Source organism: Phalacrocorax carbo, unplaced genomic scaffold (assembly GCF_963921805.1).
Source record: "Phalacrocorax carbo unplaced genomic scaffold, bPhaCar2.1 SCAFFOLD_289, whole genome shotgun sequence".
NCBI lineage: Eukaryota > Metazoa > Chordata > Aves > Suliformes > Phalacrocoracidae > Phalacrocorax > Phalacrocorax carbo.
This window is the reverse complement of record NW_026990315.1, coordinates 1-12,235: the sequence shown is the minus strand read 5'-3', so window position 1 is coordinate 12,235 and position 12,235 is coordinate 1. Positions and strand designations below refer to the sequence as shown.

Below are 12,235 nucleotides of genomic sequence, written 5' to 3'. Positions count from 1 at the left end.
GATCCGGGGTGGGGGGGGCGTGGCCAGGAGGCGGGAGGGGGAGTGGGCGGGGCCAGGTGTGCCCCGGCCCCGCCCACACCTGCCGCCGCCATCATGGCCGCCGTCATGGCCGCGCTGCTGGCGCTGCTGGGTGGGCCCGGGGTGTAATTAAGGGGCTGGGGGTTAATTAGGGGCCTAATTAAGGGGCTGGGGTCTAATTAAGGGGCTGGGGCGGGGAATGGGGGAGGAATTAGGGGCTGGGGGGGTAGTTGGGGGAGCAGCGAGGGTCCTGGGGGGGTAATTAAGGGCCTGGGGTAATTGGGGGGGTAATTAGTGACCTGTGGGGTAATTAGGGGGGTAATTAAGGATTTTGGGAGGGAATTGAGGGGGTAATTAGGGATTGGGGGGGGGTCTGGGTGGTAATTGGGGGCAGAGGGGGTTCCTGGGAGGGTAATTAGGGGCTTGGGGTTTAATTGAGGGGGTAATTAAGGGGCTTGGGGGTAATTAAGGGGGTAATTAGGGGTTTGGGGGTAATTAAGGGGGTAATTAGGGGTCGTGGGGGAATTGGGGGGGGTCGTTAGGGGCTGGTAGTGCTCTGGGGGGTAACTGGAGGGGGGAAGAAGGGGGTCCTGGGGGTCATTAATGCCCTGGGGGGTAATTGGGGAAGTAATTAGTGGCCTGGGGGTAATTAAGGGAGTAATTAAGGGGCTTGGGGGGTAATTGAGGGGGTGATTAGGGTTTGGGGGGGGCTCTGGAGGAGTTGGGGAGGGGTAATTAGTTGCCTGGGGGGTAATTAGGGACATAATTGAGGGCCTGGGGGGGGTAATTAGGGGTCTGGGGTTAATTGAGGGGGTAATTAAGGTGATTTTGTGGTAATTAGGGGGATAATTAAGGCCCTGCGGGTAATTGGGGGCGTAATTAGTGGCTGGGTGGGAATTGGGAGCTTGGGGGGCTCAGGGGGGCTGGGGGTAATTAATGGGCTGGGGTAATTAGGGGGGTGGTAATTAATTAGAGGTAATTAATTAGGGTAATTAATTAGAGACTGGGGGTAATTGAGGGGGTAATTAAGAGGCCGGGGGTAATTAGGGGTAATTAAGGAGCTTGAGAGGTGATTAAGGGGGTAATTAAGGGGTTGGGGGTTAATTAGGGGGTAATTAATGCCCCGGGGGGCAATTAAGGAGGGGTAATTAAGGGGCTGGGGGGCTCCAGGGGGGGCAACTGAGGGGTGACGGGGGGGTGACAGGGACCAGGGGGGGTGACAGGGGGTGACAGGGATGGGGGGGTGACAGGGGGTGACAGGAGGGTGACAGGAGGTGACAAGGTCCTGGAGGGGTGACAGAAGGGTGACGGGGTGACAGGAGGTGACAAGGGGTGACAGGAGGGTGATGGGGGGGTGACAGGGACCAAGGGGAGGTGACGGAGGTGACAAGGGGGTGACAGGAGCCAGAGAGGGTGACAGGAGGGTGACATAGGGTGATGGGGGGTGACAGCAGGTGACAGGGAGGTGACGGGAGGGTGACAGGAGCCAGGGGAAGGTGACAGCGGGTGACAGGGAGGTGATGGGAGAGTGACAGGAGCCGGGGGAAGGTGCCAGCGGGTGACAGGGGGGTGACAGCAGGGCGCCACCCCCACCTAACAGGTCGTCGGTGTCACCCCCAGCCCCTGTCACCCCGTTACAGGTGACAGTGACGGACCCCCGGACGGTGGCCCTGCTCTTCCAGCCCGTCCTGCTCCGGTGCCAGTACCAGACGTCGGCCCTCGAACCCCCCATCGTCACCTGGAAGTACAAGTCCTTCTGCCCCACCCCCCAAGGGGACAGCGGGGTTGTCACCTCCCCCGGGGACACCCCCGACGTCGCGTCACCCTGCCCGGACGCGGCCCGCACCGTCCGCATCGTGGCCACCAAGCAGGGGGGCCTTGTCACCCTCGGGGACTTCTACAGAGGGCGCAGCGTCACCATCTTGGGAGGTGGGGGCTTTGGGGTGACATCGAGGGGTCCCCGGGGGTGTCACGGGGTGTCACTGGGGTGGGGTGGGGACCCCAGGGGTGTCACTGGGTGTCACTGGGGTGTGGGGGGTCCCCAAGGGAGTCACTGGTGCGTCACTGGGGTGTCACTAGGTGTCACAGGGGTGTCACCGGGTGCCAGGGAGGACCCCAGGGGTGTCACTGGGGTGTCACTGGGGTGGGGTGGGGACCCCAAGGGTGTCACTGGGGCGTCACAGGGGTGTGGGGGGTCCCCAAGGGAGTCACTGGTACGTCACTGGGGTGTCACTAGGTGTCACAGGGGTGTCACCGGGTGCCAGGGAGGACCCCAGGGGTGTCACTGGGGTGTCACTGGGGTGTCACTGGGGTGTGGGGGGTCCCCAAGGGTGTCACTGGGGTGTTACTGAGTGCCTCTGGGGTGTCACTGCGTGTCGGGGGGGACCCCAGGGGTGTCACTGGGGTGTCACTGGGGTGTGGGGGGTCCCCAGGGGTGTCACTGGGGTGTCACCGGGTGCCAGGGAGGACCCCACAGGTGTCACAGGGGTGTCACAGGGGTGTCACTGGGGTGTCACGGGGGTGTGGGGGGTCCCATGGGGTGTCATGGGATGTCACTGGGGTGTCACAGGGCTGTGGAGGGTCCCCAGGGTGTCACTGGGGTGTCACTGGGGTGTCACAGGGGTGTGGGGGGTCCCATGGGATGTCATGGGGTGTCACTGGGGTGTCACAGGGCTGTGGAGGGTCCCCAGGGGGTCACTGGGGTGTCACTGGGGTGTCACCAGGGTGTGGAGGGTCCCCAGGGTTGTCACTGGGGTGTCACCAGGGTGTGGAGGGTCCCCAGGGGGTCACTGGGGTGTCACAGGGGGGTGTGGGGGGTCCCCAGGGGTGTCCCCGGGGTGTCCCTGGGGTGCGGGGGGCCCCCCAGGAGTGTCACTGTGTGTCACAGGGTGTCAGCGGGGACCCCAGGGGTGTCACTGGGTGTCACAGGGGTGTCACAGGGTGTCAGCAGGGACCCCAGGGGTGTCACTGTGTGTCACAGGGGTGTCCCAGGGGTGTCACTGGGTGTCCCAGGGGTGTCACCAGGAGTCAAGGGGACCCCAGGGGTGTCACTGGGTGTCCTGCGGGGTGCCCCGGGGTGCGGGGGTCCCCCTGTCACCCGAGGGACCCAGGTGCCCGGGGTTGGCAGGGGCGGAGCTGAGCCTGGGCCCGGCGGCGTGGGGTGACAGCGGCGTCTACGTCTGCACCGTCACCTCCACCCAGGACCTGGAGGGCAACAATGAGGCCGTGGCTGAACTGGTCGTGCTGGGTGAGGCACTGGGAAGCACTGGGAGGGTTGAGGGGGGGCGCTGGGAGGCACTGGGAGGGCGCTGGGATGGGCTGGGAGTGACACAGGGGGCTCAAGGGGGACTGGGAGGGACCGGGAGAGCACTGGGAGGGCTCTGGAAAGTCACTGGGAGGTACTGGGAATGCCACAGGGGGCTCAAGGGGGATTGGGAGAGCACTGGGAGGGACTGGGAGAGCACTGGGAGGCACTGGGAAGTCACTGGGAGGTACTGGGAATGCCATAGGGGGCTCAAGGGGGATTGGGAGAGCACTGGGAGGGACTGGGAGGGACTGGGAGGGACTGAGAGGGTGCTGGGAAGTCACTGGGAGGGACCGGGAATGCCACGGGGTGTTCAAGGGGGCACTGGGAGGGACTGGGAGGGACTGGGAGAGCACTGGGAGGGACTGGGAGAGCACTGGGAGGGACTGGGAGGGGACTGGGAGGGACTGGGAGAGCACTGGGAGGCACTGGGAAGTCACTGGGAGGGACTGGGAATGCCACGGGGTGTTCAAGGGGGCACTGGGAGGGCACTGGGAGGGCACTGGGAGGGCACTGGGAGGGCACTGGGAGGGACTGGGCTGTACGGGGAAGGACTGGGTGAGCCCTAGAAAGGACTGGGCTATAATGGAATGGCCTGGAAGTGTGCTGGGAGGGACGGGAACATACTGGGAAGGACTGGGAGGGACTGGAACATACTGGGAAGGACTGGGAGACCAGCATAGCAACCTGGGCAGGTTGCGGGGGGGCACTGGGAGCACCTTCAAGCTGGAGTGTGTGTCCCCCCCCCCAACGATGGGGTCCCTTGGGTGGGGGTTGGGGTCCCTCCCCGGACACCTGAGACCCCAGGGTGGGGGTTGGGGTCCCCCCCGACGCCTGGGTCCCTTGGGGGGGGTTGGGGTCCCCCCCCAGATGATGGAGTCCCCTGGGTGGGGGTTGGGGTCCCCCCCCCCGACGCCTGGGTCCCTTGGGTGGGGGTTGGGGTCTCCCCCCAGATGATGGAGTCCCCTGGGTGGGGGTTGGGGTCCCCCCCGACGCCTGGGTCCCTTGGGTGGGGGTTGGGGTCCCCCCCCCCGACGCCTGGGTCCCCTGAGCCCCGCCAGACCCCCTCGGTGTCCCTTGTGTCCCCCCCGTGTCCCCCCCCCCCCCACCCAGGGTCCCTTTCGAAGGCCACTGACCTCTTGCCGGGCGTCGAACTGGGGACCCTGCCAGGTACGGGGGGGGGGGACGGGACCCCCAGGGGGACCCCGGGGACCCACGCGTCCGGGGGGGGACCCAGGCACCGGGAACCCCCACCCCAGGGGACCCCAGAACATCCCCACCCACCCTGCAGAGATTTTGGGGGTGTCAGGGTCCCCCCCCAACCCCTGGGAGCCCCCCCGGGAGCTCTAGGGCGGGTCAGGGTCCCCCCCAAACACCTGGGAGCCCCCCCGGGAGCTCTAGGGCGGGTCAGGGTCCCCCCCAAACACCTGGGAGCCCCCCCGGGAGCTCTAGGGCGGGTCAGGGTCCCCCCCAAACACCTGGGAGCCCCCCCGGGAGCTCTAGGGCGGGTCAGGGTCCCCCCAAACACCTGGGAGCCCCCCCGGGAGCTCTAGGGCGGGTCAGGGTCCCCCCCAAACACCTGGGACCCCCCCGGGAGCTCTAGGGTGGGTCAGGGTCCCCCCAAACACCTGCCCCCCCCCCCAGGAGCTCCAGGGCGGGTCAGGGTCCCCCCAAACACCTGTGTCCCCCCCCCCGGGAGCTCTAGGGCGGGTCAGGGTCCCCCCCAAACACCTGCCCCCCCCCCCCAGGAGCTCCAGGGCGGGTCGGGGTCCCCCCAAACACCTGCCCCCCCCCCCCAGGAGCTCCAGGGCGGGTCAGGGTCCCCCCCAAACACCTGGGACCCCCCCGGGAGCTCTAGGGCGGGTCAGGGTCCCCCCAAACACCTGCCCCCCCCCAGGAGCTCCAGGGCGGGTCGGGGTCCCCCCGTGGCAGCTCCAACCTGGGTCAGGGTGCCCCCAGGTGCCGGGTCCCCGCCCTGACCCCCCCCCTTTCCCCCCCCCGCCCCCCCAGACTGGCTCTTTGTGGTGCTGGTGGGGCTGGGGGCGGCACTGGGAGCGCTGGGGCTGGGGGTCTGCTGGTGCCAGTGCTGCCCCCACACCTGCTGCTGCTTCCTGCGCTGCCCCTGCTGCCCCCGCCGCTGCTGCTGCCCCGAGGCCCGTGAGTCTCCCCTCGCCCCTGCCCGGGGGGTGCGGGGGTCCCCTGGGGGGTGATGGGGTCCCTTTGGGGGTCGTGGGGTCCCCTGGGGGGTGCGGGGGTCCCCTGGGGGGTGATGGGGTCCCCTGGGGGGTGCGGGGGTCCCCTGGGGTCCCCTGGGGGGTGATGGGGTCCCTTTGGGGGTCGTGGGGTCCCCTGGGGGGTGCTGGGGTCCCCTGGGGGGTGCGGGGGTCCCCTGGGGGGTGCTGGGGTCCCCTGGGGTCCCCTGGGGGGTGATGGGGTCCCCTGGGGGGTGACGGGGTCCCCTCGGGGGTGATGGGGTCCCCTGGGGGGTGATGGGGTCCCCTGGGGTCCCCTGGGGGTGACGGGGTCCCCTGGGGGGTGAGGGGTCCCCTGGGGGTGACGGGGTCCACTGGGGGGTGATGAGGTCCCCTGGGGGGTGCTGGGGTCCCCTGGGGGGTGAGGGGTCCCCTGGGGGGTGATGGGGTCCCCTCGGGGGTGATGGGGTCCACTGGGGGGTGATAGGTTCCCCTCGGGGGTGCTGGGGTCCCCTGGGGTCCCCTCGGGGGTGATGGGTCCCCTCGGGGGTGATGGGGTCCACTGGGGGGTGGTGGGGTCCCCTGGGGTCCCCTGGGGGGTGATGGGGTCCCCTCGGGGGTGATGGGGTCCACTGGGGTGTGATGGGGTCCCGTGGGGTCCCCTCGGGGGTGCTGGGGTCCCCTGGGGGGTGAGGGGTCCCCTGGGGGGTGCTGGGGTCCCCTGGGGGTGATGGGGACCCCTGGGGTCCCCTGGGGGGTGATGGGGCCCCCTCGGGGGTGATGGGGTCCCTTTGGGGGGTTGCAGGGTCCCCTGGGGTCCCCTCGGGGGTGATGGGGTCCCCTCGGAGGTGAGGGGTCCCCTGGGGGGTGATGGGGTCCCCTGGGGGGTGAGGGGGTTCCCTGTGATCCCCTCGGGGGTGATGGGTCCCCTCGGGGGTGATGGGGTCCCCTGGGGGGTGATGGGGTCCCCTGGGAGTTGATGGGGTCCCCTGGGGGGTGACAGGGTCCCCTCGGGGGTGATGGGGTCCCCTCGGGGGTGACAGGGTCCCCTCGGGGGTGATGGGTCCCCTCGGGGGTGATGGGGTCCCCTCGGGGGTGATGGGGTGCCCTGGGGGGTGAGGGGGTGCCCTGGGGGGTGATGGGGTCCCCTCGGGCGTGACGGGGTCCTCCTGGGTGCTTTGGGGTGCCCTGGGGTGGGCTTGGGTCCCTTGGGGTGTCCTGGGGTCCCCTGGGGGGTGACGGGGTCCCTTGGGGTCCCCTGGGGTGGGGGTCCCGGACACCTGGGTCCCCCCTGGGAGGGGTGGGTGGGTGGGGAGGGGTGCTCACCCGGACGCCTGCGTGTCCCCCCCCCCACCCCAGTGTACCTGGCGGGGAAAGCGGCCACCTCCGGTGGGATGAGCGGAATCTACGGACCCCCCCCGCCCCCCCTCGCCCTGCGGACCCTCGGTGAGTGACCCTGGGGACGCTGGGGGGGGGGGTGGGTGGGGGGTGACACCAGTATGGGACACTGGTGGCACTGGGGGGTGCAGTGGGGACGCCGGAGGGGGGGGTGTGTGTGACGCTGATCCCCACTCCCCAGCGAGCAGCCAGAGCTCCCAGGTGCCCCTGCTGCGTGACAGCGATGGCAGCGTCGTCTCAGGTGAGCTCGTGGTGTGATTGACAGCTGTCAGTCACCCCCACCCCCCCACCCCCCCCTTCCCCATTAGTGCTGGGATGGGCTGCGAAGCTAAGCAGGGTCCAGCCTGTCACCCGACTGGATGGGTGACCTCTGGGTGCGTTGTGGGGGGCGGAGCCTGATGCTTGGCTCCGCCCCCCTCCCGGACATTGAGGGGGACCCCCACCCCCCCCCCAGGCCCCCCCACGCACCCCCCCACCATCCTGCGTTACCTGGAGGAGCAAATCGGCGCCTTCGAACCCCGTGGGCACTACCCCCCCTCGCGGGCAGGTGGGTTGGGGGGGGGGGGGAGGCAATTGACCCCCCCCAGGGGGCATCAACCCCCCTAATTACCCCCCCATAAAGCACTAACCCCCCCCATTTGCCCCCCCAGCCCCCCCCCTCAGCGACATCAGCTCCCTCCACGAAGCCCCGGACACCTGGGTCCCCCGAGGACGCCCCCCGTCCCCCCCTTCCCCCCCCCGGGGGCGCTGGCGTTCGGCGGAGGTTTTGGGGGGATCTGGGGGGGGGTCACCCCCCCCATCCCGTCCTCGCTCTCGTTCCCGCGATGATCTTTTAGGGGGGGCTGAGCCTCTTCCCCGACGACCCCCCGGACCCCCCCGGCGTCTCCGTAAGGTGAGGGGAGGGGGAGGTCCCAGGGGGGAGGGGGGCATTTGGGGGGGGGGGGTGTCCTATGGGGTATTGGGGGGGTCTACGGGCATCCTGCGGGGAGTTTGCAGGGTGTCTGGTGGGATTTGGGGGGGGGCTCTTGGGGTACTGGGGGGACTCTGGGGGGTCTTTGGGGGTCCTATGGGAGATTTCGGGGGGGCTTGGGGGTATTGGGGGGATGCCTGGCTGTCGTATGGGGGGGTTGGGGGGGTCTGGGGGTATTTGGGGGGGTCTTTGGGGGTCCTATGGGGCATTGGGGAGGCTGGGGGGGTGTCTATGGGTGTCCTATGAAGAATTTGGGGGGGCTAGGGGGTATTGGAGAGGTGCTGGGGGGTATTTGGGGGGGATGAGGGGGTCCCTAGAGGGTTTGGGGGGATCTGGGGGGATTTGGGGGGGGTCCCTGAGGGTCCTATCGGGTACTGGGGGGACTGGGGGCATCTTTGGGAGTTGTATGGGGTTTTTTTGGGGGGGTCTGGGGGGTCCCTGGGTGGTTTGGGAAGGTCTCGGGGGGTCCTATGAGGTATTGGGGGGGCTCCAGGGGGGCCTAGGGGGGGATTTCAGGGGTCCTTGGAATATCTAGGGGGGGTCTGGGAGGGGGTCTGGGGGTCCTATGTCGTATTGGTGGGGGCTTGGGGGGGTCTTTGGGGGGGTCTTGGAGGTATTGGGGGGGTCGTTGGGATATTTGGGGGGGTCTGGGGGGATCTTGGGGGGGCCCTGGGGTATTTGGGGGGGTCTGGGGGGATCTTGGGGGGGCCCTGGGGTATTTGGGGGGGGGTCTTTGGGGTTCCTCAGATATTGGGGGGACTCGGGGGGCGTCCCTGGGGTGTTTAGAGGGCTCAGAGTGGGTATTTGGGGGGGTGTCTGGGGGTATTTGGGGGGGGTCTGGTGGTATTTGGGGGGGTCCCTGGGGTCTTATGGGGTATTTGGGGGGGCTCCTTGGGGGTCCCACCTGTCTGTGCCCCCCCAAATACCCCTGTGTTGTGTGTCCCCCCCCCCCCCAGCACGATGCCCTGAGCCGTGAGAGCCTGGTGGTGTGAGCGACCGGACGCCGGGGTCCCCCCCCAATTGTTGGGGTCCCCCCCCACATGTCGGGGTCCCCCCCCACATGCCGGGGTCCCCCCCTGAATGCCAGGGTCCCCCCCAATTGTTGGGGTCCCCCCGAATGTCGGGGTCCCCCCCCTGAATGCCAGGGTCCCCCCCCGAATGTCGGGGTCCCCCCCAATTGTTGGGGTCCCCCCTGAATCCTGGGGTCCCCCCAAACACTGGGGTCCCCCACGGACCTCTGCGTTCCCCCCCGTTCCCCCCCCCCCCCCCGAGGCTATTTTTGGGGCCATTCGGGTGTTTTTTGGGGGGCCTTTTTTATAATGTTAGTGGGGGGGGGAGGGGCTGGTGTCACCCCCTCCCCCGCTCGTGATTTGGGGCCAAATAAAGGCTTTTAGAGAAAAAAAAAAAAAAAGAATGGCGGGGGTGGGGCCGGCTCCGCCCCCTCGGGACGGACACGCACGTGCGCAAATGCATCGCTCTATTACGTCATCAACCCCTGTGACGTCACCGCATTGCATCATCGGGCCCCATCGCGTCACCGCCTTATGGCACTGCAGCCCGTTACATCGCTGCATGACATCATCGGGCCCCGTGACATCATCGGGCCCCGTGACGTCATCACGCGGTGTTAACGGCGGCACGTTACATCGCTGTATTGCGTCAGCACGCCCTGTGACGTCACTGCATGACGTCACTGCGACTGTATCACGCCGCTGTGGCCCCATTACTTCACCGTATGACATCACTGGCCCCCATGACATCACCGCATGGCCCAGAGGGGTTTGGGGGGGTCCCTGGGGGGTTGTGGGGTGTCTGAGGGGATCCCAGAGGGATTTGGGGGGAGCCTGAGGGGGTTTTGGGGTGTCTGGGGGGATCCCTGAGGGGTTTTGGGGGTCCCTGAGGGGGTTTTGGGTGTCTGGGGGGATCCCTGAGGGGTTTTGGGGGTCCCTGAGGGGTTTTGGGGTGTCTGGGAGGATCCCTGAGGGGTTTTGGGGGTCCCTGAGGGGTTTTGGGGTGTCTGGGGGGGATCCCAGAGGGATTTTGGGGGTGTCTGAGGGGTTTTGGGGGGGTCCCTGAGGAATTTTGGGGTGTCTGAGGGGATCCCAGAGGGATTTGGGGGGAGCCTGAGGGGGTTTTGGGGTGTCTGGGGGGAGTCCCTGAGGGGTTTTGGGGGTCCCTGAGGGGTTTTGGGGTGTCTGGGAGGATCCCTGAGGGGTTTTGGGGGTCCCTGAGGGGTTTTGGGGTGTCTGGGGGGGATCCCAGAGGGATTTTGGGGGTGTCTGAGGGGTTTTGGGGGGTCCCTGAGGAATTTTGGGGTGTCTGAGGGGATCCCAGAGGGATTTGGGGGGAGCCTGAGGGGGTTTTGGGGTGTCTGGGGGGAGTCCCTGAGGGGTTTTGGGGGTCCCTGAGGGGTGTTTGGGGATGTCTGAGGGGGGGTTGGGGTGTCTGAGGGGATCCCAGAGGGATTTTGGGGGTGTCTGAGGGGTTTTGGGGGTCCCTGAGGGGGTTTTGGGGTGTTTGGGGGGGATCCCAGAGGGATTTGGGGTGTCCCTGAGAGGTTTTGGGGATGTCTGAAGGGTTTTGGGGGTCCCTGAGGGGGTTTTGGGGTGTCTGGGGGGGTCCCTGAGGGGTTTTGGGGGTCCTTGAGGGGGTTTTGGGGTGTCTGGGGGGATCCCAGAGGGATTTTAGGGATGTCTGAGGGGGGGTTGGGGTGTCTGAGGGGATCCCAGAGGGATTTTGGGGGTCCCAGGGAGATTTTGGGGGTCCCTGAGGGGTTTTTGGGGTGTCTGGGGGGATCCCAGAGGGACTTGGGGGGGGTCTCAGAGGAGTTTTGGGGGTGTCTGAGGGGGTTCTGGGGGGGGTCCCTGGGGCCGGGCCCGGGGGGCGGGGTGGGGACCTCAGTCGTCCGCGCAGGCGCGGCAGCCTCTGGCCCCGCCGGCGTGGGGGCGTGGCCTCCCCTGATTGGCCGCGGGGCCCCGTTGCACGCCGGGAGTTGTAGTTCGGCCGGGCCCCCCCCGCGGCGGGTCGCGGGCGCGGCGGAGCGCGGTGCACGCCGGGAGTTGTAGTCCGGAAGGCGGGGCCTGCCCCCGCTCCCGCCGAGCTCCGCGGCGGCCCGGACGCCTGGGTCCCCCCGACACCCGGGTGTGTGTGTGTCCCCCCCCCCGCCCCCCCAAAAACCTCGGGGTTCCCCCCAAAACCCGGGCCCCACCATGACGTTGTTCCACTTCGGGAATTGCTTCGCGCTCGCGTATTTCCCTTATTTCATCACTTACAAATGCAGCGGCCTGTGAGTGCTGGGGGCAGCTGGGAGCACTGGGGGGGGGGAACTGGGAGCGCTGGGAGGAACTGGGAGGGGGACTGGGAGCGCTGGGAGGGAGCGGGAGTGGGATTTGGGTGCACTGGGAGGAACTGGGAGGGGAGCTGGGAGCACTGGGAGGAACTGGGAGGGGGACTGGGAGCGCTGGGAGGAACTGGGAGGGGGACTGGGAGCGCTGGGAGGGAGCGGGAGTGGGATTTGGGTGCACTGGGAGGAACTGGGAGGGGAGCTGGGAGCGCTGGGAGGAACTGGGAGGGGGACTGGGAGCGCTGGGAGGGAGCGGGAGTGGGATTTGGGTGCACTGGGAGGAACTGGGAGGGGAGCTGGGAGCACTGGGAGGAACTGGGAGGGGGACTGGGAGCGCTGGGAGGAACTGGGAGGGGGACTGGGAGCGCTGGGAGGGAGCGGGAGTGGGATTTGGGTGCACTGGAGGAACTGGGAGGGGAGCTGGGAGCGCTGGGAGGAACTGGGAGGGGGACTGGGAGCGCTGGGAGGGAGCGGGAGTGGGATTTGGGTGCACTGGGAGGAACTGGGAGTGGGAGCTGGGAGCACTGGGAGGAACTGGGAGGGGGACTGGGAGCGCTGGGAGGAACTGGGAGGGGGACTGGGAGCGCTGGGAGGGAGCGGGAGTGGGATTTGGGTGCACTGGGAGGAACTGGGAGGGGAGCTGGGAGCACTGGGAGGAACTGGGAGGGGAACTGGGAGCACTGGGAGGAACTGGGAGTGGGACTGGGAGCACTGGGAGGAACTGGGAGGGGAGCGGGAGTGGGACTGGGAGCGCTGGGAGGGAGCGGGAGTGGGACTGGGAGCGCTGGGAGGAACTGGGGGGGGACTGGGAGCGCTGGGAGGGAGCGGGAGGGGGACTGGGAGCGCTGGGAGGGAGCGGGAGGGGAGCTGGGAGCGCTGGGAGGGAGCGGGAGGGGGACTGGGAGCGCTGGGAGGGAGCGGGAGGGGAGCTGGGAGCGCTGGGAGGGAGCGGGAGGGGAGCTGGGAGCGCTGGGAGGAACTGGGAGGGGGACTGGGAGCACTGGGAGGGC

At 68.2% G+C, this 12,235-nt stretch overlaps 1 protein-coding gene and 1 long non-coding RNA gene across 4 annotated transcripts; both read left to right on the top strand.

The window, feature by feature from the left end:
- Window positions 1-25: 25 nt before the first annotated feature.
- Window positions 26-9,296, top strand: LOC135311001 (lipolysis-stimulated lipoprotein receptor-like). 3 transcript variants are annotated; one of them, XM_064440151.1, is made up of 10 exons: window positions 26-130; window positions 1,639-1,947; window positions 3,146-3,265; window positions 4,436-4,492; window positions 5,333-5,479; window positions 6,874-6,960; window positions 7,094-7,153; window positions 7,367-7,459; window positions 7,563-7,804; window positions 8,839-9,296. In XM_064440151.1, the coding sequence occupies exons 1-10, from the start codon at window positions 94-96 to the stop codon at window positions 8,872-8,874; spliced, it is 1,188 nt and encodes a 395-aa protein (XP_064296221.1). In that variant the 5' UTR covers window positions 26-93; the 3' UTR covers window positions 8,875-9,296. The 3 variants fall into 3 exon arrangements, with proteins under 3 accessions (XP_064296221.1, XP_064296220.1, XP_064296222.1); XM_064440150.1 differs by lacking the exon at window positions 26-130 and adding an exon at window positions 1,524-1,546 and having other exon boundaries at window positions 1,598-1,947; XM_064440152.1 differs by lacking the exons at window positions 26-130; window positions 4,436-4,492 and adding an exon at window positions 1,524-1,546 and having other exon boundaries at window positions 1,598-1,947.
- On the top strand, window positions 2,013-3,078 carry LOC135311002 (uncharacterized). The gene is made up of 3 exons (XR_010370909.1): window positions 2,013-2,055; window positions 2,906-3,011; window positions 3,043-3,078. It is a non-coding gene; the product is annotated as an uncharacterized LOC135311002 (long non-coding RNA).
- Window positions 9,297-12,235: the final 2,939 nt, after the last annotated feature.